This window comes from Accipiter gentilis, chromosome 7 (genome assembly GCF_929443795.1).
Source record: "Accipiter gentilis chromosome 7, bAccGen1.1, whole genome shotgun sequence".
In the NCBI taxonomy this organism is placed as follows: Eukaryota; Metazoa; Chordata; class Aves; order Accipitriformes; family Accipitridae; genus Astur; species Astur gentilis.
The window spans coordinates 5,774,114-5,798,096 of record NC_064886.1 but is presented as its reverse complement, the minus strand read 5'-3'; the positions used below and the strand labels follow the sequence as shown (position 1 = coordinate 5,798,096).

At 42.4% G+C, this 23,983-nt stretch overlaps 2 protein-coding genes across 7 annotated transcripts in view; one reads left to right on the top strand and one right to left on the bottom strand.

Moving 5' to 3' along the window:
- Positions 1-858: 858 nt before the first annotated feature.
- KLHL22 (kelch like family member 22) lies at positions 859-19,723 on the bottom strand. 3 transcript variants are annotated; one of them, XM_049805580.1, is made up of 7 exons: positions 19,386-19,723; positions 9,062-9,331; positions 7,961-8,126; positions 6,023-6,741; positions 4,694-4,886; positions 3,078-3,311; positions 859-2,024 (listed from the first exon to the last, which is right to left on the bottom strand). In XM_049805580.1, the coding sequence occupies exons 2-7, from the start codon at positions 9,286-9,288 to the stop codon at positions 1,647-1,649; spliced, it is 1,917 nt and encodes a 638-aa protein (XP_049661537.1). In that variant the 5' UTR covers positions 9,289-9,331; positions 19,386-19,723; the 3' UTR covers positions 859-1,646. The 3 variants fall into 3 exon arrangements, with proteins under 3 accessions (XP_049661537.1, XP_049661538.1, XP_049661539.1); XM_049805581.1 differs by having other exon boundaries at positions 9,062-9,314; XM_049805582.1 differs by lacking the exon at positions 19,386-19,723 and adding an exon at positions 8,817-8,883 and having other exon boundaries at positions 9,062-9,142.
- A 154-nt stretch (positions 19,724-19,877) lies between these two features.
- Positions 19,878-23,983, top strand: part of MED15 (mediator complex subunit 15) — a 30,278-nt gene continuing 26,172 nt past the window's right edge. For all 4 annotated transcript variants that reach the window (XM_049804919.1, XM_049804918.1, XM_049804917.1 and 1 more), the window contains exon 1: positions 19,878-20,020. In XM_049804919.1, coding sequence (XP_049660876.1) covers positions 19,953-20,020 — 68 coding nt within the window. In that variant the 5' untranslated portion in view covers positions 19,878-19,952. The remainder of the gene's footprint in view (positions 20,021-23,983) is intronic.

Here is a 23,983-nt window from a genome sequence, read left to right as displayed (position 1 = left end):
GCAAAGGTTCAGAGATTGAGGTGAAAACTGACAGTGCTGGAGAAAATATCCAACAAATGCCCCTCTTACCAAGAAAAAGCTGTTGAGCTTATTAAAAGAGTTGTGCAAATATTCTTCAATCTTTTCCAGAAGCCCAGTCTCCTAATGTAGAGTCATCTAGGTCCATTTTAAAATCATCTTTGTTTCCATAAACAAAATATCCCTAAGAATGGTAATATCCAGGAACTTCTTCCATTTCTCTAAAGTAGCACATCAATGTACAGTATTTGTCATAAAGTGACGATACTTGACTAGTATCATATCATTCTGATTGTCACCTTGGTTTTGCCCTTCTCCTGCAACCCCATTATTGCTACAAGATGTAAAAGCTTTTGGTAGTTCTTAATGATCTTCTGGTGGCACTGATTACTTCCCGGCCCTCCAAGAGGAAGGATCCCATGCTATTGGGTATGACACCGGATCAGACTTTACATCATCTTCTAAACTAATATTAAGCAAGATGGTAGTCAGAAGCCAATTATTTTAAGGCCTCATGAAGGATGGATTTACTATGCCTTATCTTTCTGAGCTGTAGTAATTCTGTATTATGTTGCTGGCATTAGTTCAGCTACTGCAGGGTCTTAGACCAATGTAATCTTCAATACCTCTAGTCATCTCCTTATTACTTTTTTTCTTCTGCTCTGGCAAACCAATCTCTGCTCTCCTTATCCTCTTCTAAAGCATATAATAAAAGAATGAAAAAAATTTGCCCATCTCCCAAGCTGGTGTAACTTCACTGATACTAATGTAGTACTGTAGGATCTAATTAAGCTCACTAACTTCAGACTCCACATCACAGTTAATAAAACTGAGACAGCAGTTAAAAAGAAAAAAGTTCTGACAAGGATTTATTAATTTATGCTTGTGAACACATGTGTCTGACAGTTGAATGATGAGATTGCCATACTCTGTACAGAGAGTTTTTTCTAGAAATCTTCTTTCCACTGTGTTGACAGAACTTGCAGTATAGAAGTTCAGGAGTGGGTGTCAGTTCACAGGCTCTAACCCAGTTACAAAGATGGCTGCATGCCCAGATGAGATGAAGGTTCAGACTTTCTCGCTACTGCTCCTGTTTCTGTATGTTCAGTCTTGCTGAAGAACCAATCAAGCTGTCTGACACCTGGCACAGGAGGGAGACACTAGGTGTTACCTTCCTGTGTTAAGCTGGCTAGGAAGTTCTATTACCAAAAAAAAAGGAAAAAAAAAATTTTTGAAAAAGCTATTTCAAGCTAAAAGCTGGAAGGAAAGAAGCTAGTCAAGCTGAGCCTTCTCTGTGCTTTTTCCTGTCCATGCTGAAGGCTGAGAAAAGTCTCCTTCAAAGCAGAAGAACCTCTATACTTTAACTGGGGGAAAATGGCAGTTCTGTAGTTACTTTAAAAATGCTGCTTTCTCGCAGGTGGGCAGATACTGACTGTAAGTGGCATTTTGTGCAGAACACTTGCAGATGGGCAGATATTGACTGTGAATGGCATTTTGTGCAGAACACTTATATTTCAAACCTTTAAATACTTATTTATATATATAAGAAAGACATATAAAATCTCTTAAGTATTTTCTCCAAGCCTTAGTTTTCTCATCCACTGGCAAAAAATAAATATTAAAGTTTTCTAATCTTCACTTGAATTGTCAAATTCCTCCCAGTCTGATACGCTCATAACTTCCGATGGAAAATCAAGGTGATACTTCATGCGGTCTGCATGCCATTCTGAGAACCATTTCTCTGTTTCCATTAAAATAGCCCTGGGCAAAGTGAGGACACAGGCAGCCATCCCAGAAATATCATCCTCCAGCTGGGGTCCTTCTTCCCAACAGTCTCTCTCTGCATCATAAATGTGGACATAGTCCATGCGGATTCCTCTGTTGTGGGATCTGCCTCCCAAGACATAGATCCTGTTGTCTAAGACCGCAATGCCTGGCTCTCCATGTCCTGCAGGAAGTGGACATACATTTGTCCACTGATCAGTGCTTGGCCTATAGCAGGCAACCTGTAAAAAAAAGAAAGAGATTAGCCAAAATCAAACTTGTATCTTAGTGACAGAGCCTGGCCATATGGCAAGCTATTTAGGAAGCCATGCAATATCATCAGTCTTTTGACAGGGTGTTGATAATGGAGAGAGCATATCACTATGTCGTAAAAGTACAGTACTCAGCAGAAAACTGTGCATAGTTGCCATATAGCTTTGAATCACAAGTTCTGACCGTGCTGCTGGAGTAACAGCTGTACGTCATTAAAAAAATGTATACAAAAGTGAAAGAGATGAGGACACATGCTAATATAAGCTCAGACTTAATGCATCTGTTTGCATTAGAAAAAAATGTGCTGGAACATACAAATATGACATATCTGCTGAGCTGTCTCTGCACCATATGTTGAGAAGCTTTAGACTTCACTGGGTACTTACTTGGCTAACTGCTTTTATTTGTAAGCACCTTTTTATCATTCAGATATACTTTTCAGCTAGATTTAATTCTGCCATCTTCATTCACTTTATAAGAGCAGTTACTTTTTGTGTCTTCTCTTCATGTCTCTAGCATTTCTAGAAGCTGGAATAAGACTCCAGAGAATTCTCACCAGCCATCACTTTTCATCAGGTACTGTATATTTAATTGCATTATATAATTGCCATCCAACACATCCTTTACAAATCTGTCCTGCAATTACACATTGGTAATTTAAAAGTCCTCAACTTAGAAAAAAATGCATGTGAGAAGACAATGTAAAGTAAATTTAGTTGATGTGCTACTTATTGGGTATGTGCATGCCAATGAATGTTATCCATGAAAGTTGTTTTAAAATTGGTAAGAATTCCAAGTGCTAGAGCTTTAATGCTTTGTGGGTTAGACTATGCGTTCAAGACAGAGAGCAGTAAATAAATCATTGCAAATTCTGCAATTGAGTGGGGGAGAGCTGGTGCAGTAGCTGTTGCTGGGCAGACAGTTTTATTTGCATACTTAGTAGGAGAAAGACATTACATCACGGTGCAAGCATCCATAAGAAACAGACTCTTCCAAGAAAGACAGGTATGACATGCTCTCACCTGGTGAACATCCCTTCTGTAGCCAGAATCATTGTTGCTTCCTCCAATTACATAGAGCTTTCCTAGCAGTGCAGCCATCCCGTGCCAAGCACGTCTCACTGGACCATCTGCTAAAACGTCCCAGCGGTCAGTCTTTGGGTCATAACATTGTAGCTCCTTCAAATAGTCTTCTCCTCTCCTCCCACAAGTAATATACATCTTCCCATCCAGTGCTGCTCCAGCATGTGCGTATACCTGTATCACCACATGGGAAAGCAAGAGGTTGAGGTCTGGGTTTATGTATTTCTACCGGTTTCAAAGTATGGAATAGACATTAAGGGAGTGACATTCTTCATGTATTACACAGATATCAACATCTGGAAAGATTTTCTTACAGACAATTCCTTTCTAGGTGATTATGCTATAAGTGTGAATTTCTGAACAAAATACACTAAAATTTCTAAAACTTCCAGAACTGCAATGGGTTCTCATTCTTTATTGTTCCTTGATTAGAGGATCATTCATACTATTACTTTTCTCCCTAGTCTACTTGGAAGCCTTTCTGTTGGAGATTTTTCTTATACAAGCAGTGTTATCTGAAATGCAAGATATCCTACTTAGTAGCACTCAATTGGATCTTAAGGATTTTTATATTCTCAGCATTGACACACATTTATTATTTGTGACCTCATGCAAGCTCTTCTTCCTCTGCATCCCTTTTGTAAAATGGCAGTAATATTTGTATTTTTAAGGTGTCCTGAGATTCTCAATTGAGAGGCATTATGAAATCAGAAATATTATTTTGTGCTGATCACTTGACCCAAAGCTTTTAAAAGGTACAGTAGCAATTAGCATAGTTTCTTGGAAGATTACTCAGGATTTTAGTTTTCTTCCCTAACCAAGATTCATCAAGCAGTTGTTTGTATTTATCTTCCTCCTTTGTAACACTTTTAACCTGAAAATGGAAATTATTGCCTTTTTTAGCAGTGTTAGAACTTAGAACAAACTTTTCCACTCATAACCCCAATTCCCATGTCACTATACCATTTCCTGGTTCCTGAGGTCACGACTGCTAGCTTGGCAATTGCTGTTCTAGAAGGATAAATGCTACTGATGACAAAAGACAGCTATTCACTCACGTATTTCAAATGAGTAATGGTCTTAGGTTAGCTCACCAAGATGTGATTCTGCATCACATAAGCTATTGTGACTAGAACTTGTTACCCAATCTCAGTTCTGTGTGCAGGAACTAAGCAGTCTATAGAAACTGATGTACCTTCTTCCTGGGGCATTATCTCTTCTGATCAGGAGTAAAACAAGTTGTCAGGACTGTAAGTGAGAAGCTGGTACTACTGTGGCTCATAGTTTACCTGCGTAGGAGGAATGGGAACTTCCTGTTCCCAGAGGTTATGTGCAGGGGAAAATGACAAGAAAACAGGAAAAATAAGCATTTAACCTCAAAATGTAATTTACATGTATTATTACTCTCCTTTCTTGATATTTATCCCATATACAGAGGCTACTGTTTTCCATCTGACTATCAGCAAATTTAAAGCTACACATGAGAAAAGCATCTAAAAATATTAAATCAGGAATTGGGGAACTGTAGTAGTATGTGTGGCTAATGGACTCCTTACCTCCTTCTTCAGAGGTGTCACATATTCCCAAGTGTTGCTTTTAGGGTCATACCTCTCCACTTCCCTCAGGTCTTCATGGTAATCTCGGCCTGCGACAGCATATATATAGTTGTCCACAACACAAACACTGAGGTCAGCATGCTCTTGCTGTAGGGACTGGATCTGGAACCATTTGTTGTGTCGCGGGTCATACCTTGTAAAAGAATGGGATCAAAGAAAGTTATTCATACAGGCACAGAAACATTGCTGGAATACCAGACAGTACCACAGATGTGGGTTACTGTACTGTTGTTGGCTGAAATTGAGCTCAGCTGTAAGTGAAGTGAAATTTGGCCTTGTCAGCATTTTATTATTAGCAAAGTTGTTTTATTCTATTTTTAGAAGAGGTATTTTAGCTGACATAATCATGCTATAAAAGCCTAGGTTTTCCATTATTTTATACACTGCTGTCAGGCTATACATCAAAATCTCTGCTTGCACAAAGCCATTCTGCAAGGTAAAAGAGTCTAAAAATAGCACAAAGACTGAATCTGGATCTTCAAGAGTCCAAGAAGGGCATAAATATGTGGTGGGTTCTTTGATTCTTTTTCCCAAATATCTGCTGCTCAAAGTGAACCTCATGATTCACTTTGAGATCAAAATATCTATCTGGTCTGGAAATTTTACTTACAGAGAAAACTGGTTGTGAAGTAAAATTATGCATGCCATAAAATAAGGGAAACTCAGCTAAAACTAGTAAAAATTACCACAATATAAAAATAAAAGTTTTGCAGTGGAATGGACAATGAAAGGTCTAAACTTGATCCTTCCTCCTGCTCTTTTCCCTGGCACAGAAGAATATGAGGGGACCCTGGAATGCTGCTATTGTGCACACAGATTCTTGAAAATCAGCCAGTAATAGCATTTTATTTAAAAACTCTTTTTGGTAGCTAAATCCCTTTGTATTGGGACCAAAACTACACTCAGAGGACTTCTAGAAAATCCTAGCTCAAGAGCATCTAGACAATCTAGGGTTCTAGGTTCACTGCTGCTTCCCACATCTTTAATACTTCCCCCCTCCACCAAGGCAGAAAGTAGCACATGTAATACTCTTGAATAAGTAGCTGTTTCTACCCTATCAGGCTTGGCTTAGTCCCATTAGCACTGCTGGAAGCTTCCTGTTACTATGAGGCTCATTTGTTTACTTCTTGTGTTTTTCTTTCAATGAGGCCCCTGATCAGTTCCTAATCTTTCAGCTAGCAAGTGTATAGACTGCGCTACTGGCTTACTGACTCAGAGATGGGCAATAGGGTGGCAATAAAAATAATAGCAGGATTATCCTTATCTTACCTCCAACACCTTGACTCTGCTCGAAAACCACTTACATTGTTGTCTCCGCCAATTAAATATACAAAATTATTGAGAACAGCAATCCCTTGGTTGGACATTCGGGGGGCTAGTGCAGCTGTAAAGTGCCTCCACTCTCCCAATAAGGGGTTCAGATACTTGGCTTGATCACTGAGGACAATGGATGGAGTAGAATGCATCCCTCCAAATCCCACTACACACTGGAACTCTGATCTCAGCTGTGTCTGGGAGCTCTGAAGCATTGGCTGAAGACATTCATTCTTGTGGTACATTAATGCATCTGCGACTGTATCTTTTAAAGGACATGGACTTAATTTGTCATGAAGCCTTTGCAGGATCTGAGGTTCCATCAGAGGAAAACGAACTGTCTCAAGTAGCTTAAGGGGCTCCATCAGGGAGACCTGATCTGTCTCCAGTTGCTCTGGAGAATAATGGTAAAAAAGTGCCCCATCATAAACTTCAAACTCATAGTTAACCTCCAAACGGTTGCTGCTGAGAAGGGAGTAGACCTTCTGCAAGGGTAGCTGTCGGTACACTTGTGTCCTTGAGAAAGCTGCAAAGTTCTTCAAAATGTAGGAATCCAGCTGATCACTCAAATGTCTCAAGTCGTAATGGTCAGCTAGTCTGTATACGTCGAGGATGTTCTCTTCGTCTACCCAGGACATGAGAAAATCACAACAGAACTTAATGACTTCTGGAATCTGCAAGAGAGAGATATTTTTCATTTCAGACACCACTTGCCTCACACTCAAGAGACAGGTGACAGAAGCCTGGGATGACTGTAAGGAGGTGGTACACAAGATGACTGCTGTCCTTACAGTCTGTTCACCATGTTCACTTGTGCCCAATTCACCTTTCTCCAGAGAAAAAGAACTCAACATGGGTATGTAGATGACTATAGTATAGACCTTCTAGCCATGCTATACTGCAGGCCTAAGAGTTTGGCTTCACGTGCAACAGCAATGTGTCTTCCAAGACACATGGGACACTGGACAGCCAGGCTTCCTGGTTCGTTAGCGTGGCACCAAACTGCAGGCTGCCTGGGAGGCAGTCATGAAAACGGAAGGCATGGAGGACATAGTGAAAGCCAGGTTTATAGTCACTCCGTAATTTCAGAGCACTATAGACATACTTCATCAAAGACTGTATCTGTAACAAATATATCTACATCGCTCAAGAGCACAGGAAGCCATTTGAAAGGAAAATTAATATGTAGTGTTCTCTTCTGAATACAATTTGAAGTCATATCTGGCAGGAGGGACTACTGGCAAGTAAAGAAGTAACTGCTGTCCAAGAGCCCCTCTGCTAACAAAGTGGTGCTAACTATGTGTGTACAAACCAACCAAAGCAAGCACGTGGAAAATTTAAGATTTAGTATCAAAGCCTTGTGCAGCAGTTAGCTGCAGGGTAAATTAAGAGAAAAAACTTGTCTTAAAGGCACATAAACTCTGCACTTAGTGCAGAAACCATAGTGGTACAATTTCCTGTAGTGACGGGGTCAGGGGAGGTTATGTGCCGGTGGACTCAATCTGGGGAAGACCTTGAGCAGCACAACAATTTCTGAGCAGCAAGCCCTGTCCTTTACCATAGGCCAGAGGTATTCTATTTCAGGGAAGCTTTCATAAGCAGATCAGTAGAAGTGAGTGCTAAATAAAACAGTTCTCTAGATGAAATGGTAAATGTTTAAAAGTAATAAAACCACTGGCACAAATAAGATGTGCAAGTACTCATTCTTTGTTCCTACCCTTCCATAATTAGTTCCAGTGTATACAGCATCCCAGAGAAATGCTTCTCATCAGACCCATGCTCTTATTCACCCCCTAACCCTCCATCTAACCAGATATCCATGTCTTCTGTTTCTTTCATTCATTGTTGCTTTTTTTTCTTGCTTCTTTTTTGTCACATCTCCCAGTACCTCACCTGAAGCTGACAGGCTGCAGCTAAGGTTTCCTGTACACTGTTCACACTGAGTTCCAGCTCAGAAGTGTAAATGAAGTTCAAGATTTTACACATTGCATTGTAGGAGATGCCATGAATATGAACTTCTTCTTGTTCCATCTCTCTCAGTCCTCCTGCAAACATTCCTCTGTAAAAAAGACAATGGCACATGCTATGGCAGATTTGCATTGAAGCTATTTTCAGTTTGCTTATCTTACGTTGTCCCAGGAACATAAAAAAATATTCAGAAAGATAAAAACCTAGCCAGACACTTCTATGGCATTACCTCTTCTCTAAGCCACTGATACCAAGAGTACAGGCCTTTAGGACCTATAAAAGTAATACTATTCATTCTGCAGGAAAACAGCAGGGGCCATGTGAAAGGTACGATTCACAGCTGAAGGACTTAAATACAGACCCAGTACATATGGATAGTCAATGGGCAGAGGCAGATACTCTGGGTATGGGGGAAGAGGAAAAAGAAAGGAACTTGGGACTGTAGGAATTTTTTCTAAGCTAGAGCAGTTTTTCTTCCAGTTAGAAGTTTGCCTGGATTGCCTTGGGATTTATTTGTTTGTTTGTTTGTTTGCTCTATGAAAATAAAGTGAGTTCAAGAAACTGCTAGTCAAAATGACCAGAGGAGTGCCTGATTTAATGGACAGTGAGTCACACTATAGGCATGTAACAGAGGAGTGACCCACTTCCAGTGACTTTTTGTGTATTATGAAATGATCACCATAATGGGCAAAGTCTTCCAATGCTAAGGATATGTTAAAAGCCACCCAGAGATCATTTATGCAGAAGACAGCTGTTTAGATAGTCTCTCCTCTTTATATACCTCCAAGTACCACAGGCAGTGAATTTAGTGGAGGTAAGCTCAGTGTGCAGGAACAAGAGCTTTATTTCTGTAGAGAAATAACAGAAAGATGAATAAAGCCATACTTATTATTTTGAAACACATTCAGCTCCATCTTACAGGTCTAATTTTACATCCAGAAGCAGTGTGCTGAGAAAGAAGATTTGGATGTTGCAGGTTTGAGTAATATTCAGACACATGCTTGTTACTGCTGTATGGAAGTGTACCTGAAATAGTCACAGGATGCAGCTAGAAGTATGCGATGAGCCTCAATAGGTTTCTCTTCCACTACCAGAACTACATCGAAGAGGATGCTGCTGTCTCGGAGAGATACCAAACCACTGAGCAAGGCCTGAGAGTGCTCTGCACTGCGGTATGTGTTGCTGGTGCGCTGCTGAAGAGAGGGCTCGAGTTGAGCTTTGTGTGGCTGAGTCAGCTCCTGATCCTCCGCCATCCCAGGCAGAAATGCTCAGCCACCAGCTGTAGCAGAATGAAATCTGTGAGACAACAGAATCAGCAAAGGTTTGTGCCTTTTGCTTTACTAACGGTCCTCTGACCCCCGCCTGTCACAGAAAATAAATCAAACCAATTCTTCAGTCAATGGAGACACAGTTCTACCCTGAATAAATTATTCTGAATGATGATACTGGAAACAGACAGGTGTACATCAGCACACCAAAGTGGCAGAACATGGTTTTTCAAACAAGTATTCTGACTCTTGGGTTTTCAGTCCAAGAGTCAAAGTATGTAGCATGTAGGGATATTTTTTTTTCTTAGCAAGAGTTTCACTTCCCAAGCCATTACCAGAACCCCTTGTTTCTTTTGCATTTCTACATCATTTATAACAAAGTACAGACATATTTTTGCTAAATTGCCTAATATCCTCAGATAACCTTGCTGCAATATAAACTGCACGTTTTGTCCTTCTCTTGATATTTTACCACAGAATCTGAAAGTTCTCCTCTCTCCCTGTCTTTGCTTTTTCATTTTCCTTAGCACATTTCCAACTGTCATTCTATAAAATACTATATGAAACTGTAGGCTTCAAAGTGAGTTTCTTTATTGTGACAACTTCAAGCTAGCATGCACAACTGCTTTCCACTTCACTCTGATTCCCTGCAGAGACAGGGTATTTCCTCCAGTGTAGGCACTGTAGAGGGCTGTCCTGTACTTTTTTCTAGGGCTGCCACTGCCACTGTAGGAAGGTCCTCTATGGCGCATGGGGAAACACCTGTAAAAAGCTGGAAATGGTTGTGTTTCATGTCTATGGTTAAGCTCTCAAAATCTCATGAGTCCTCTTCTACCATCCTGTAATTTACCCTTTCCATTGTCTTTGAAGAATGTCAGAAGTTGTAGCAGTTACAGCTCATAGACTCTATCCAGTTGTCAGAGCGCATTAAAAAACCCCTCACATTACCAAAAGGAAGTAACTTAGCTGATATGATGCTTAAGACACAGTTGTAATAGCGTCTCCTCCAGCAGCCTGGGAAATAGCTTAGTGGCACAAGGGATAGTCACAAGGGGTTATCAGCAGTCAGAGAAGCAAAAGCAGAACAAACCCAGCAAATCCAAATAAACAATGAAGAAATGGAACCATTGTTTAATTGTGCCAGCTATAGACAGCGAATGCAACACTGGAAATCTCTCAAAGTACTGCAAGGTATTCTGTGTATGGTCAGTGAGGAAGGAGCTATCTGGATGACACCAAGAAATATGAAAATGTTTATTGTTCTGCCCGAGGGAAGTTACCCTACGCTGTCCAAAACAAAAGGAAGCTAGGTGGCACTGCATGGTAAATGGGATGGAAAAAACCCTGAAAAAGCCTGTTAATGGTTGTCTGCTCTTTGCCAGCAAAACCAAGACAAGCAGCTCAGAATAGGAGCTCTGATGAGACAGCCTTCTAGGGAGCACATTCAGGTCAATTATACAGGGGAAACTATCCATCATCTGCTGAAGAGATGAGTAGTGGATTATTTTTCATGACAGGTAAATGCTTTTCCTAGAAATAAGATGACTGCTTTTGAAGCAGACAAAACATTACTGTATCATTTTATTTGCTCCTGGGTAATACTAAAAGTGATGGATTGAGGCAAGGGAGATAATATAGTAAAGGCAAGTGAAAGAGTGAGTGTTACTAGATGTTGATCAGAAATTTCCCATTTCACTAGAAGGGAATAAATGCAGCAAAACAAGGTCAGGTGAGATATGGTCCAAATGAGGAACAGATTCAGATAAACCACATTAACAGGGTTAATGTGGTTTAATGTGGTTAACACTCCAGAGTTAATGTGGTTAATGCTCAAAAAAAGGCTGCATCTTTTCAGCTACTTAGAGAGCTATATCAAAGAAGTCTCTATAAAAGTAAAATCGTTGCATCAAAAAGCAGAAGTGAACATAACAAATGAACTATTTTCTGAATTCAAAGACTTTTGTTGGATAGGGCAAACAGCATGACCTTTGATACAAGCCTATAGTGTGTCATGTAGTGTAGGGATTGGTGGAATAGGCTAGGGAGAAATAAGTGAGATATATTAAAACTACACAGGCCATTGACCCCGTGTAACAAGTGTTAGCAAAGAAATGTATTGTAGGAGAAGTGGATTCCAGAGAGAGAGAGTTACATGTAGGGTAGAGTGGGAAACCTGTATAATCATGCCAAGCCTTTATTTAAATCTACCTTTAATTAATATAACTGTAGAGTTACTATTCAGAGAACATTCTGTATCCAAATAATCTTAAAAAGGAACAGAAAGGGGGTGAAGCTTTCAGCAAGTAAAGCTGCAGAAAGGATGCGATCTTACAAATATGGTAACTGGAACCAGGAAGATCAAATGGTATTATGAAAGACAGTAAATAAAAATCATTGAAATAATTCAGGGATTCTGAAGCCTGTATGAGCATTAATATCTGCAGAGCTTTCAGTGACAAATGGGGCTGTCTCAGAGATATGCAGCAAGTTTATCTCACTGCTAGTTCTACTAGATATGGACTTGAACTATCCCACAACTGTTAGCAATAGCTGAACAAACCAACCCTTCTAGCAGACCTGTGGTAAGGCCAGTGTGGTCAAACATAGATGCTGGGAGCAAAGCTGAACCATCCTCTGCAGCTGATTTTTGGCTAGTCAACAGCTGAGCCTACAGGTATTTTGCTATGCTTTATTTTCTGAATTTTGGCAGTCCCTACTTCTTGTTCTCAACTTCTGCCCCTAGATTGTATCTTGGCTGTCAGTAGTGAGCTGGCCTGTCCGTAGGGTGGTCACTCATGCACGTACACCAACACAAGAGCTGCCTTGTGCATTTGGAGCACAGAGACACTATAGTATGGAAATTCACCACACTCTGTAGCTACCTGTGAATTTTTTTGCCATCCACAGTTATTTGCTGCTAACCAATTTTGGGTGTGTAGGTTGAATACCAATGCTGCTGCGGAAAAAGGGTAGAATACTATTGAGCAGGTACAGTGTACATGGCCTAAAACTTGCCCGCACTCATAAGCTCTTTTTGTGCACAGATACATGAAGTTTCTTAATTTACTGTGGCTACTCAGACAACCTATATCCTGTTATGTGTACCTCCCTACTCTCCTAAACTGGGCTTCAAGGCTTGTAAGTAAGTATGCCTGTCTATTGTCATAGTTTTAACCAGTGGTAACAGACCACTCTAGGAAAACTCTCACTGTAGTGATTTTCATGAACTGTTCCCAACTTAAAAAAATTAAAGGTGGACATGTGTGGTATTAGTCTATGATGTCTGACTGACATAGGTGGTCAAGTCCTCTTCTTTGAGCCAAAAGCCAAGGAAAGCCACTTAACTCCTATCTCGGTAGTCTTAGAAGCTGGTAGAAAAGACCTTTAAGACAAAGAAGGGTAGAGAACCATTAAACAGCTTGTGGGGGAACGGCCAGCAAGATTCATTTAGCTGATTACTGAGTGTGCTCAGCTTTGTAATAGCTGTACAAGGAGCAGCTGGGGTTGGGTGGGTAGGAAGTTACAAAGAGTGGCTGTTGAAACAGGGTTAATGAGGTTGTGTTGTGGGTTGCTTTGAAAGAAAAGTGGGGTGGTTTTGCCATTTGAGTTTTCTGGATTCAGTGCAGTGTGCTTGGTGAGCTGATAGTTTTGCATATTTCTCTGAGTATTGTCCTAAATGCTAACCACAAATTTGCTGGGGAGGGATATTAGAGTTAGCACAGCACCTTGCCTCTCACACGGTGTTGTATAACTGTGACCAGTGCGCTTTGTGCCTTTGTTACTGTCTAAAAATCTGGTAGCCAAAACAGTGGAAGTGTGCTGTTTAATGTGTGGATACCAGCTCGATGGGGGAATGACTGTTAATCTATCTAGGAATTGTTCTGTATTGTAAAGTGTCCATCAGTCTTAAAAATTACAAGGAAATTTACTGAATAACCTCTGTATATTTTGAGCTGAAAGTAATTTAACCCTATCTCCTCAAACTTGTATTTTGCTTAATCTTTATTGCCCTTTATAGAAAAAAAAAAAGCTAAATGTAGTACAACCAGTACAGTTCTGAATGGAGAGACAGAACAGGTTTGTTCAGCCTCTTGTATGCTGTAGAAAATCTTCTATTTACTGTTTTTCCTTCCTGGCCACTCAGAACTCTGCTGGATTTTAGGGCTTGGGACGCCATTTTCACAGACTGGCGTATCTGTCCCTGTAAATGAAGGGGCTGTAGGCAGGCCCTTGCTAGCTAATGTAAATGCACAGTCCCTTGAACCATGCAGTTAAGTTCCCTCTATCCTGAGCCTCTCTCCTATCAGCTTCTTGCTTGTAGGACGTTCTTGAGGCCTCTCTGTTCTCTTACTTCTATTATTGAGAAACTAACTCTGTGACTGAGCCAAGTTCCTAGAAATCTGAGTGATAAATTTGGGTTTTTTTTCTCTCCTCTTGTGCAAGTTTCTCAGTGCTGGTCAGCTGTTAACAGTGACGTTCAGTGGCTGAGTGTTGCAGGACTGACCCTAAGTAGGAAGAGATCAGGAACTCCTATTCATCATGCTTCTTTAATAGTAGTAAAGATAAAAAATATTGTCTCATGTTCTGTGGGATGCTGTCTCCAGAAACAAGGGAAAGCAAGTCCTTGTTCCAACCACTTTGAAAGTGCAGAGAAGATCAGACTAGAGATTTTCTTAGCTGGCTGCACAAGGTATTTGAGACTGCAGTTATGTTGGTTTGCATTTGTCTTTTAGAGGACATGGGTTAACGTAGTGATTAATTTTAGGGTACTACAACTGAGTGCTCACTACATAAAGAGGAAGGAGGCCTATGAGGTCAGTAATTGTATGTGCACTTCTATAGGCAGTGCTAATGTAGGAAGACATGCACTGTTCAGTCACTTCAAATCAAGGAGTTAAAAACCCAAAGCAAACAAAAAAATCCCCCATAAATGGCAAAACCCTCAGGGGTATCTAGAAAGACATGACTGCTCTTTTTCAATAGTTTTCTATATTCCATGCCTGGATTCCATTTAGGAACCAGGAGAAAGCAGCCATGCCTTACAATGGTAGATATGGAGGGAGTATGAAGGAAATACAGTATTTCCTTCTATTTCCTGTACTACCTTCAAAGTTCCCTGTATCGCTAGTGGTCTCTTGTAGTAAGCTATGGACATAGTGGAAGCTACCAGTGTCTCAGTGGCTTGCTGATAGCTCTGTGTGATTGTCTTGTATTCAAATTCCATTACCACAACATTCTTCTGCAGATTACTTGTATGAAAAATGCAGAAGTGTTAGGCTTCTGATTATTCAACTGCAATAATTGCTTATCTGTACATGAAAATAGTTGTGGTTGTTTTTTGGTTGGTTTTTTTTGGTGTTTTTTTTAACCAAAATCCCCTCTCTGATCAATGACAGAATACTTGCTTTCACAGCAAAGGTACGTGGTTTGAGTGAGAAGGTTGGCACGGGGATAGGAGGAATTGAGGGAATGGATTGTAGCTTGATCATTCAAATGGCAAAATGGTGTGAGACCGGTATGCTGGCTTGCTCTTGTGCTCACTGAAAATCCTTATCCTTTTAAGAACACAGGGTATAGGAATGGAGTAGCTCAACTAGAACAGGGAAAGGAAAAGTTAAAGGCATGGCAAAATAGATATGGTAGAAGAGAATGCAATGTCTGTCCTACCTGAATTTTTAAGCGCAGAGTAATTGTTACACCATGCTGTTTGTATGCTGCTCAAGGAAAGAACGTTCTGGGGAGTGGGAATTCACATGCCTTAAACCATATGGTTCCTGAGGTTGAGAAGAGTCCTGCTTCCCTAAGAATATATATTGTATCTGGGAGCATTTCCCAGCAGCTGGGTCAGGGTGTATGTCCTGGATGCATCCTGCTGCCATTATAGATATACTCAGCCTTTATTTTCTGGTGAGATATGCTGTACACTGATCCTGTGCTTTAAACATAGTGTAGATAATTTATAATTTACAGTGCTGAAGGCTGTTATTGGTATTGCATGGTATGATACATACCTAGGCAAGTATTCACCCCTTCTATGACTAGCATCCATGTCATACAGTGATGCTTACTAGTGTGTGGTGTGGGGGTGGGTTTTGTTGGTTTGTTTTGTTGGGTTTTTTTTGTACAGTTGTGCTGACAGCCTTAGTTCTCTACTGTAGAGAAATGGCTGGATACAGGAAGGATTATCCAAGTTAGTTTCTATGGAAACTCAGACATTTTTGTATTCAAGAGCTTGTAGCTGTCAGTTACATCTCTACAAAGAGGTGTTTTATGCAGATAGTGATATTTTCTTGTGCATCAGCTGTGCCCAAAATAAACTAGAGCTTGCTGGTGTTGGGTATCCAAATCTGTTTAGCTTACTGCCATATGGACAGGTGGTTTGAGCTTGGTGGGGGTCCCATGCTTTCTGAGAATTGTGGAATAATTTAGGCTGGAAAGAAACTTGGGAAGTTTCTAGTCCAATCTCCTGCTTGAAGCAGGGAAAACTTCAGAATCAGGTCAGGATGCCGAGAGCCTTGCCTAGTCAAGTGCAGAATCTCTATCCTTGTCAAGAATTGGAAAACTGAGTGCTTAACCATCAGATTTGTTTTTCTTTTTTATCCTGTCTCAGTTTCTTTTCCTGCAATTTGTGACACTTGCCTCTCAGCCTTGGCACTGTGTACCACAAAGAAGAGTATGGCTCTACAGCTTCCTGTACCCATTAGCTTAAAAAATGGCAACTGGCTCTCCCCTTAGCCTTTTCTTTTCTGTATTGAACAAACCCAGTTGTCTTGCCTTGCATGTGTTTGCCTCTCCTTGTATGTGCTCCTGCCCTGTATGGTGGTCCTTCACTGAACTCACAGGTTTTTCTTTTGGTATGGAGCTCAAAGCTGGGCATGGTATTCAGCTTTTCTGGGCTTTTAAGTGCTGAATAGAGTGGGAAATTATAATTTCCCATGACCTACTGACTATGCTCTTGCTAACACAGCCCAGTATGAAGCTGGCCCCTATTGGAGGAATCATATTCAGCTTGCTGCTCATCAGTACCCCCAGGCTCTCTTAAAAAGCTGACTTCTAGCCAGCCTTGTCTCCAGTCTGCTCCAAGATATGGAATTACTGTGACCCAGGTGCATGACTTTTGCTATTGAAATTTGTGTGGTTCCTCTTGGTCCATTCTTAAAGCTTGCTGATGCCCCTCAGCCTGCAAGAAAGAGGACAGAGCTGCAACTATCTTCCTCATAGCTTTTTTCTAATACAGAGCAACCAGTATGGTGTGCTGACTGTGATCCAAATAGATTAGGCAATTAAAAGTCATAGTGCATTGGAGGAAGTTTAAAATCGGTGCCCTAAGGCTTCCCACACCTTCATCTCTCCCTAGGGAGTAACAAGAATTAGGATCCAAGCCAAGCTTCAGCTGAAAGCCTGACAAGAAGACAAGATACAAGACTAGAGTAAAATGCTAGTTATGCTGACTCTCAGGGGTTGCAAATGCAAATAGGCAGAACCTGGCTATGTACCAGAATTTTAACAGGGCAGAGGACACACAAACAAATAGATCAACTAGTCAGGGAGTGTGCAGAATGGGGAGGCAGCTGGGTCCCTGCCAAAATAGCTCAGAAAACAGATGTGATGCCACAAACAATGCAAATTGAAAAGCAAAACTATTGTTCCTTCTAACTGGAGTGCAGATACTGGAATAATTCACCAACTGTATCATAATTTGTAATGGGCACTTGTACGACTGTTTGCTACATGGCAGACAATTGAGTATACCATTATGTGTAGCCAAGACTTAAGCCAGTTTCATGCCTTTTGAAGAAAAGGGGAAGAGGGGTGAAGGAAAAACAAGCTTTGCTCGGCAGTACTTCTTTCAGAATTACACCTCTATGCATTCACAACTGTGCAAAAAAAAAAAATCTTCCTGAAATACCACTTCACTTTAGGAACCTTGTACAAATATGGGAAATAACCCAAACAACTCCTTTTGACTGAGGTCCTTGCAAAAAGAAAGACATCTGGTAGTATATAATATCTCAACATTAGTTCTGAACACTCATCAAACGATGAGATGCTTTTGCTAGGTCTATACGCACAATCTTTCTTTAAGTCACTAATGGAAATATGCAAGCACATCACTCTGGGCTGAATTTCTGAGCCATTTTCAGTTTCTAGCATTAGTAGTATACTTGAAGTGTGGGAGGAAACCACAAGGCGTGGTTTGGGAAACAGCTTTTGCAAACTATGCTGTCTCACAAATTTTGGCATTCATTCCTTTCAGAAGCAAACACCTGTGGTTTGCTGTTTTTTTCCTCAAGCCTATTACAAGTTATTTCTAAGACATATTGAGAATAAAACATCTTGTATTTAATATGTATGTGGCTAAACTCCCATGAAAGGTATCTATGTTTATATAAATATTTTAAAATATTTTTTCCCCATGAATAGTAGCATAACCTAAAGAGTATGAGCTTTCTAACTTGACTATTTTCCCTTATCTATGAGTAACTTGCAACTTACCCAGATTCATAGAGTTGTAAAGTTTTCTGTGGTGCATTTTTGGGAGGTGGCCTGTGGCCCAAATGCTACCAAGAAATTGTAATAAGGAAAAAATTATCCAATGCAGTGCTAAAATGCTTTCTCTTATGGCTTCATCATCTTTTTACAAGTTTGATTATCTCTTACTATTTTTCTTTTTCTCTCGTTTCTAATTTTGAAACAAGATTTGCTTTTCACCTGAGTCTTTCAGCAGTCATGTTCCAGTTTAGATGCAGTGGCTGTTTGTGTTTGAGGGATGGTATGTTAACCAATTATATTCAGAGAGGGTGTACCTGCTTACCCTAAAAACAGACGTCCTACCATTAAGGCTCCAGCTTTTTCCAGAATCAGGAGGTATTGTTTAGTTCTATGTCCAGATATATCCGGTAAATCTGTGAGAAATATGTTCTTTTGACAAAATTGTTTTAGTTATCCCAAGAACTCTCAGAAAGCTCCTCAAAAATCCTAAAGTCTTTTCCATAGAACAACAAAGCTTCTACAGGATCAAGCTCTCCAAGTAATAACTATGCCAAAATTGCCAGTTTATAAATTAGCCAATGATATATGTTCTACAAATCGTGAGAGACTCAGCTAGTTGGCAAGACTTGAACCTGCTTTGCTGAACTGCGTAAACCACATCATGAATTTCTAATAGTCTAAAATACAAGGAGGAAAAAAATTAGAAAGTAATTAATTCTGTGCCAAATACAACAATTAAGTGACCTGGAAGAGAGCAAAGGCCTCTCCCTGCGTGCTTCAGCTCCGATTTCTGTACCAAACGTGAATTCATTCATATCATTTGCCACGTTAATTTTGTTCCTGTAGGGACCTGTGGGGTTCCCCCCTGCCCCGTAACTTATACATTTCCCATCAGGAGCACAGAACGAGCCGTTTTCTCCGCAGGGGAAGGCTACCTAGACTTGCCCATCATTAGAAGAGACAGCCTGACTCCAGAATAACCCTGTGACGACAAGGTGAAAGCCAGTTCAAGCGCACTTCTGGTTTTACTTTCTCTTTCCCCGTTGAAAACACCTTTGCAGGTCCCGAGACCCAAGGTCCTCCCCCTTGCTCATCCCACGTCCCCTGCGGGCACAGCCCGGGCAGCTTTGCGAGGGGACGTGGGTCTCGGCCTCGCCAAGGGGATCCTCTGGGGCTTCACGCAGGCAGCAGGGCCCCGGCTGCTGCCGTGGCCTGGCTTGGGGCCGCCTCGGTGGCTTCGTGTGGGCGGGCGGCAGGGCCGTGACAAGGGGCTCGGCGGGACCAGGGCGGCCGTGGGGTTGGCAGACCCCGCTCCGGTGCCTGCAGCGCTTGCCCCCGGACCTGCTCCGGCCGTTCCCCTCGCGTCTGGGCGTCCCGGCGGCGAGCAGGGCGAAGCGGGACACCGCCTCGTCCCGGGGGGCTGAGCCGGGAAAGCCTCCCGCTCTCGGCCCCCCCTCACCCCCACCCCCCCGGGGGAACGGGTGACACCGGGGCCGCTCGGGGGTCGCCGCCTCCCCGCAAGCACCGGGGGGCCTTGCGCTCCCTCTGTCCCTCCCCCGCCCCGGTCCGCCGCCGCCCCAGCCACCTACCGAGAGCGGCGGCCTCCGCCAGCGGCTTCCGCCTTCATGTGCGACCCGGAAACCACGGCGACCGCGCGTGACGCGCCCGCCCGGCGAGGGAGGGGCGGCCGCGGCCGGAACCGGGGCGGGCGGCGGGGGCGAGAGCCCCCAGCGTCGCTCGGGAACCCGCCAGCCCGAGGGGGCCCGGCTACCGGTGGCGCTGCTCTCTGTGTGTTTGTGTGTGTCCCTGGGCGGGGGTAGGCTCCGTCGTCCAGCCGGGCCCGTCGCCCCCGCGGCGGGGCCTGGGGCTGCGGGCGGCGGGCAGCCCCTCGCTGTCGGTGCCCGGGTCGCTACCGTAAGCAGCGTGCAGGGGCGGGACTACATTTCCCAGCGAGCCCCGCGGCGAGGCGGCCAGCTCTCGCGAGAGTTGGCCGGACCGGCGCCGAGACTTCATTTCCCTCAAGCCTTCAGCGCGCCGGAAGTGGGTGCGAGGCACTTCCGCGGTGGCGTGCGGCCGAGGGAGGGCGGGGGAGCGCGGCGGCGGCGGCGGGGCAGCAGCGGCGGCGGCGGTGGTCGGCCTTCGCGGTGGCGGCAGGGATGGACGTGACCGGGCCTGAGACCGACTGGCGTAGCACCAACTTTCGGCAGAAGCTCGTCAGTCAGATGTGAGTGCGGGCCGCGGTCTCAGCGCTGAGTAGGCCGCAGGCGGGCCTCGGCCTCGGCTAGAGGGGCTTCAGCGGCTCCCGCTGTTCCCCGGGCCGTCCGCGCCCGGGTGGTTGTGTCCCACCGGTCTCCGCTCCTCTGCGAGTCCTTCCTGGTCCTCCTCTTGCTGCCTGGGTTCCTCCGTGGTCCCCGGTGTTTGCTCTCCCCCGGGCCCTTCCGCCGTCCCCCTGTGAGGGGGCCTCGTTACCGGGATTTGCTCAGACCCTACGTTGCGGGTAGACGTGCCTGTTCTTTGACTTCATTTCTCCGATCCTTCTTTCCTTTCACTTTCCTCTTCCCCAGGAATACTGGCTTCCTGTCCCGCTTGACGGCGTCTGCTTTAGGGCTTCGATTTTGGCAGTGACCGTAGTGTTACCGAGTTTGACGTATTCTGTCCTATGAAAACTGCTGTTATTATCTTGCATCTGACTTTTTAGGGCGAAACCGAAATAAAAACGTTGGTGATTTAATGTAAAGGTCAGCTTGTTGCCTTTTCAGTTGTCCTTTGTAAAACAATCGCTCTACTTGATTTACTTTGCTGCTCTGCATGTTTCTTCTATTTTCTGGAAGGCTGTTCTACCCTGCGAAAGGTGGTTATTACAGAAGTGAAAGCACTGTTCAATGCTTCTAAAGTAATGTTGAAATCCTTATTTGTGTGTGCTTGAAAAAGTTGATCTTGCCTTGTTTCCTATAAGAATCAATATTTAAAAACAGACTGTCTTTTTTTATGACACGTAAACAGTATGCTGTTTGACTGCATGTGGTTTTACTCCCTGACTGTGGGCTTTACTTAAAGTGCTGGTTCAGAAGCAAACTGTTATGGTATTCATTAAAAAAATGTGTGTCTGTCAAAGCCATGCAACCTTTCTCAGTGCTCAGAACTGATGTTTTACTTTTTAAACCTTCCGCAAAGTCATTAATCTTGTTAGATTAATCTCTTGCTTTTTTTTCCTCCTTTTCTATTGCTTCATCAAAACAAGGAAACAAAAGTGCCCTCAAATGCTGTGTAACTTTGAGGAAATAAATATGAGTAAGCAGATACAAACCATAATGCAATAAACGTCTGGTTTTGTGTTTGCCCTGCAAACTGCCTGTTTTTTCTCTGAGCAGGAAACAATGCTGATAAATGTTTCAATAGAAGCATACAGAAAGAGATTAAAAAAACTACTGACTATTTTTTAACTTTAAGGTTAATGCCATATGAAGAGATGACAGTAATCTTAAACTTCTAATTTGTGTGATGAAAAAGTAGAAATAAAATGTCCTCAGTTTATTGTCTTTTACATATGTGTGCAGATGCCTGTGTATGATCTGTGTGCTTTTTGTCATAGCTGTATTGATGTAGCCTTTTTTCTTTTTTTTTTTTTTTTTTTTTTTTTAAGATTGTGTCTGTAAAGCGATGTTCCTTGCGCTCCATGCAGTTTTGTAGTATACATCATCTGTTTGTATTCACTGTCTTGTTTAAAAAGCAAGCAAACTTATTACTGGGATAAGCACACAATGACCACGACAGAGTTTCTTTTTTTTGTTTGTTTGGTTTTTTTTCCCCTGCTAGGTGTGCTAGATATCTGAAAACAACTTGGCTTGGTTTCGTGTTGGTACTTGGAATAAAGTGAAGCTAGCCAGAAGTGGAGTTTATAATAGATAGGTTTGTTGAATGAGAAATAGAAGCAATATATTGGCTAAAAAGACTTGAGCTCTGTATGCAACAAGTTCCTATTTCTTTCCATAAGCTTTCAGTTTTGCCATTAGTGAGGTTTATGTAGTAGGTGAAAGAGGGAGGTAATTAAAATAAATATCTGGTGAATCTGAATCATATGAAAGTTTTCTTAATTTTTGGGAAGGTTGTTCCTAACAGTTACAAAAATACAGTTTTACATGTGTGTATATCTTCCAGTTCATCCTGCAAATAGCAACCGATATTTATTTGTCAAGATGAGTATTAACACTTGGTCTTAAAAGCTAACTTAAACGTACAGAACCATTCACATAAGTCATGTTGAGTGCCTTGTTACAGCTTCTGGATTTTACCCTTGGGTTTCCTTTACAACACTGAATTTAAGTTGGGGGGTGGTTTAGGCTTTTTTTTTTTTTTTTTTTTTTTGAAGTGACATTATGTCGATGAACGTTTCAGGGTTGCTGTGTGGAATAGGTATCCTAGTGAATGTGTCAGTGGTCAATGTGTATGGTTTGGTTATCATCATTTGAGAGAAAACTGCATTTGATGACCTGAGAAGCCCCCTTCAGTATTAGGTTCTTGTGTGACTGCAGGTCCAAGCAGGACTTTCATACTGTTACAAGATCCAGGAAAGCCTGAGCTTAGATAACTGAGGCCAGGGAGGTACCCCTTTATTCTGCCCCTTACAGGAAGCAGGCACATACTGGTTTCTTGGGAGTCTCCTTTCTAAAGGCCTTTCCTTAATATTATTGTTTTCAAATGTTGGTGTTGCCTGAAGGACAGGTCTAAACTGGGTTGTGTGGTGGTAAACTCCATACGTGGTTGTGTGCAGTTGCTGCCCCAAGCTACTTCCAGGCTACGTTAGAAGGGAATCATGTAGAGTGCAGAAAAGGTGTGTAAGTTGGGTGACAGACCATTAATTTTGTGTTCAGCTTTTTGCTTGAAGTTTTGGTAAGTATGTTCTGATTTAAGATTGAATAGGTTTAGCTAATGGTTCAGCTGAATGAGAAAAAAGAGCATGTGTGAACAGAAATAAGGATGGGAATGTGGAGAGCATGTGGAAGGAGGTAGAGGTGGAGTCTGAGGAACAAGCAGGCAGATTAGTGGATCAGCTGAAGTTTTGGGGGGGTGGAGGGGGTAGGGAGAAAAGATGATCTGCATTACTGCTCTCTGTGATACACTTCACAAAACCAGTTCATAAAGGAGCCTTAATTTTATACTCCAGCCTAGGTTGTCCGATGAGAATTCAGGCAAAAAAGGCCAAGAAGGCAGATGCTTCTCCCTTCCTGGGACTGTAGAAAGTGAGGGATTAATTTTATAAATGCTAATTTTGGCACAGTTGTAAACTGAAGAAGCTACTGCCTTTGCAATACCTCTTCATTCCAAGTGTTTGGGTTGCTATGCAGTGAACGTGATAGGGAAATCTCTCAAAGTTAAAGATAACTCAGGGTAAGTGGTTATTGATAACCTTAGTTGTTCTTCAGTACTGCTGATGGCACAGCCTAAAGCTTGTACTGGCACAACTTGGAAGGGGCGGCTTCTTACCTAGTCACCTCTGCTGGAGGATATCACTTCTGCTGGAGGATATGCTTGTGAAGCTATGAAGGGGTGATTCTGTGTGTAGTGGGAAGAGTTGTTTTCGTTATGTTTCTTTCCAGTTCTGCAGTAACACTAGAACAAGGCCTTAGGGAGGCTGGATGGTCCTTTACTTTTCCCTCTGTAGCTGAAGGCAGCATTCTGGGGACTGAGGCCCTTCAGGCCTTTATGTGTTCTGTCCAGCAAATGTGAATAAAATAATATGAGTGATTCCTGGTTTGGGTCTTCTGCTGATCTGTGTTGTTATGTGGGTATTCCTGCAGTGAGGGCTGCTATTGATGAATTTTGTTATGTCCAAGCTGTAACTAACAGAAATATTGTGTGGGACAGCATCACGTGCATAAGATCAAGTGATGAAAGTTTAATGAATTTGTTGGTGTTTACTTGGAGGTTTTTAAACCATGTAATGGGGATAGATGTGGCTAACAGCTTACCAGCACACTTTTTTTGAAACCCCCCCCCCCCGTTGTTGTTTTAATCAAGAAAGGTTTGTTGAACTGTTACAGTGATCAGATAGTCTATTTCACGAAACAGCATTTGGTGATGTTACACAGCTTAATGTGGTGTTGGCCCTGGAAATCATTGCCCTTTTGTGTCATTGGAACAACTGATTCATGCAGTCATGGTGTGAACTGGATAGGGGAGCTGGTAT

Coding starts and splice junctions, on each gene's coding strand:
- KLHL22 (XM_049805580.1), bottom strand. CDS start 9,288: ATGGCGGAGGATCAGGAGCTGACTCAGCCACACAAAGCTCAACTCGAG. Junction 3,312..4,693: donor TGACACCTCTGAAGAAGGAG/GTAAGGAGTCCA, acceptor GTGGTGATACAG/GTATACGCACATGCTGGAGC. Junction 2,025..3,077: donor ACAGAAGGGATGTTCACCAG/GTGAGAGCATGT, acceptor TTTTTTTTACAG/GTTGCCTGCTATAGGCCAAG.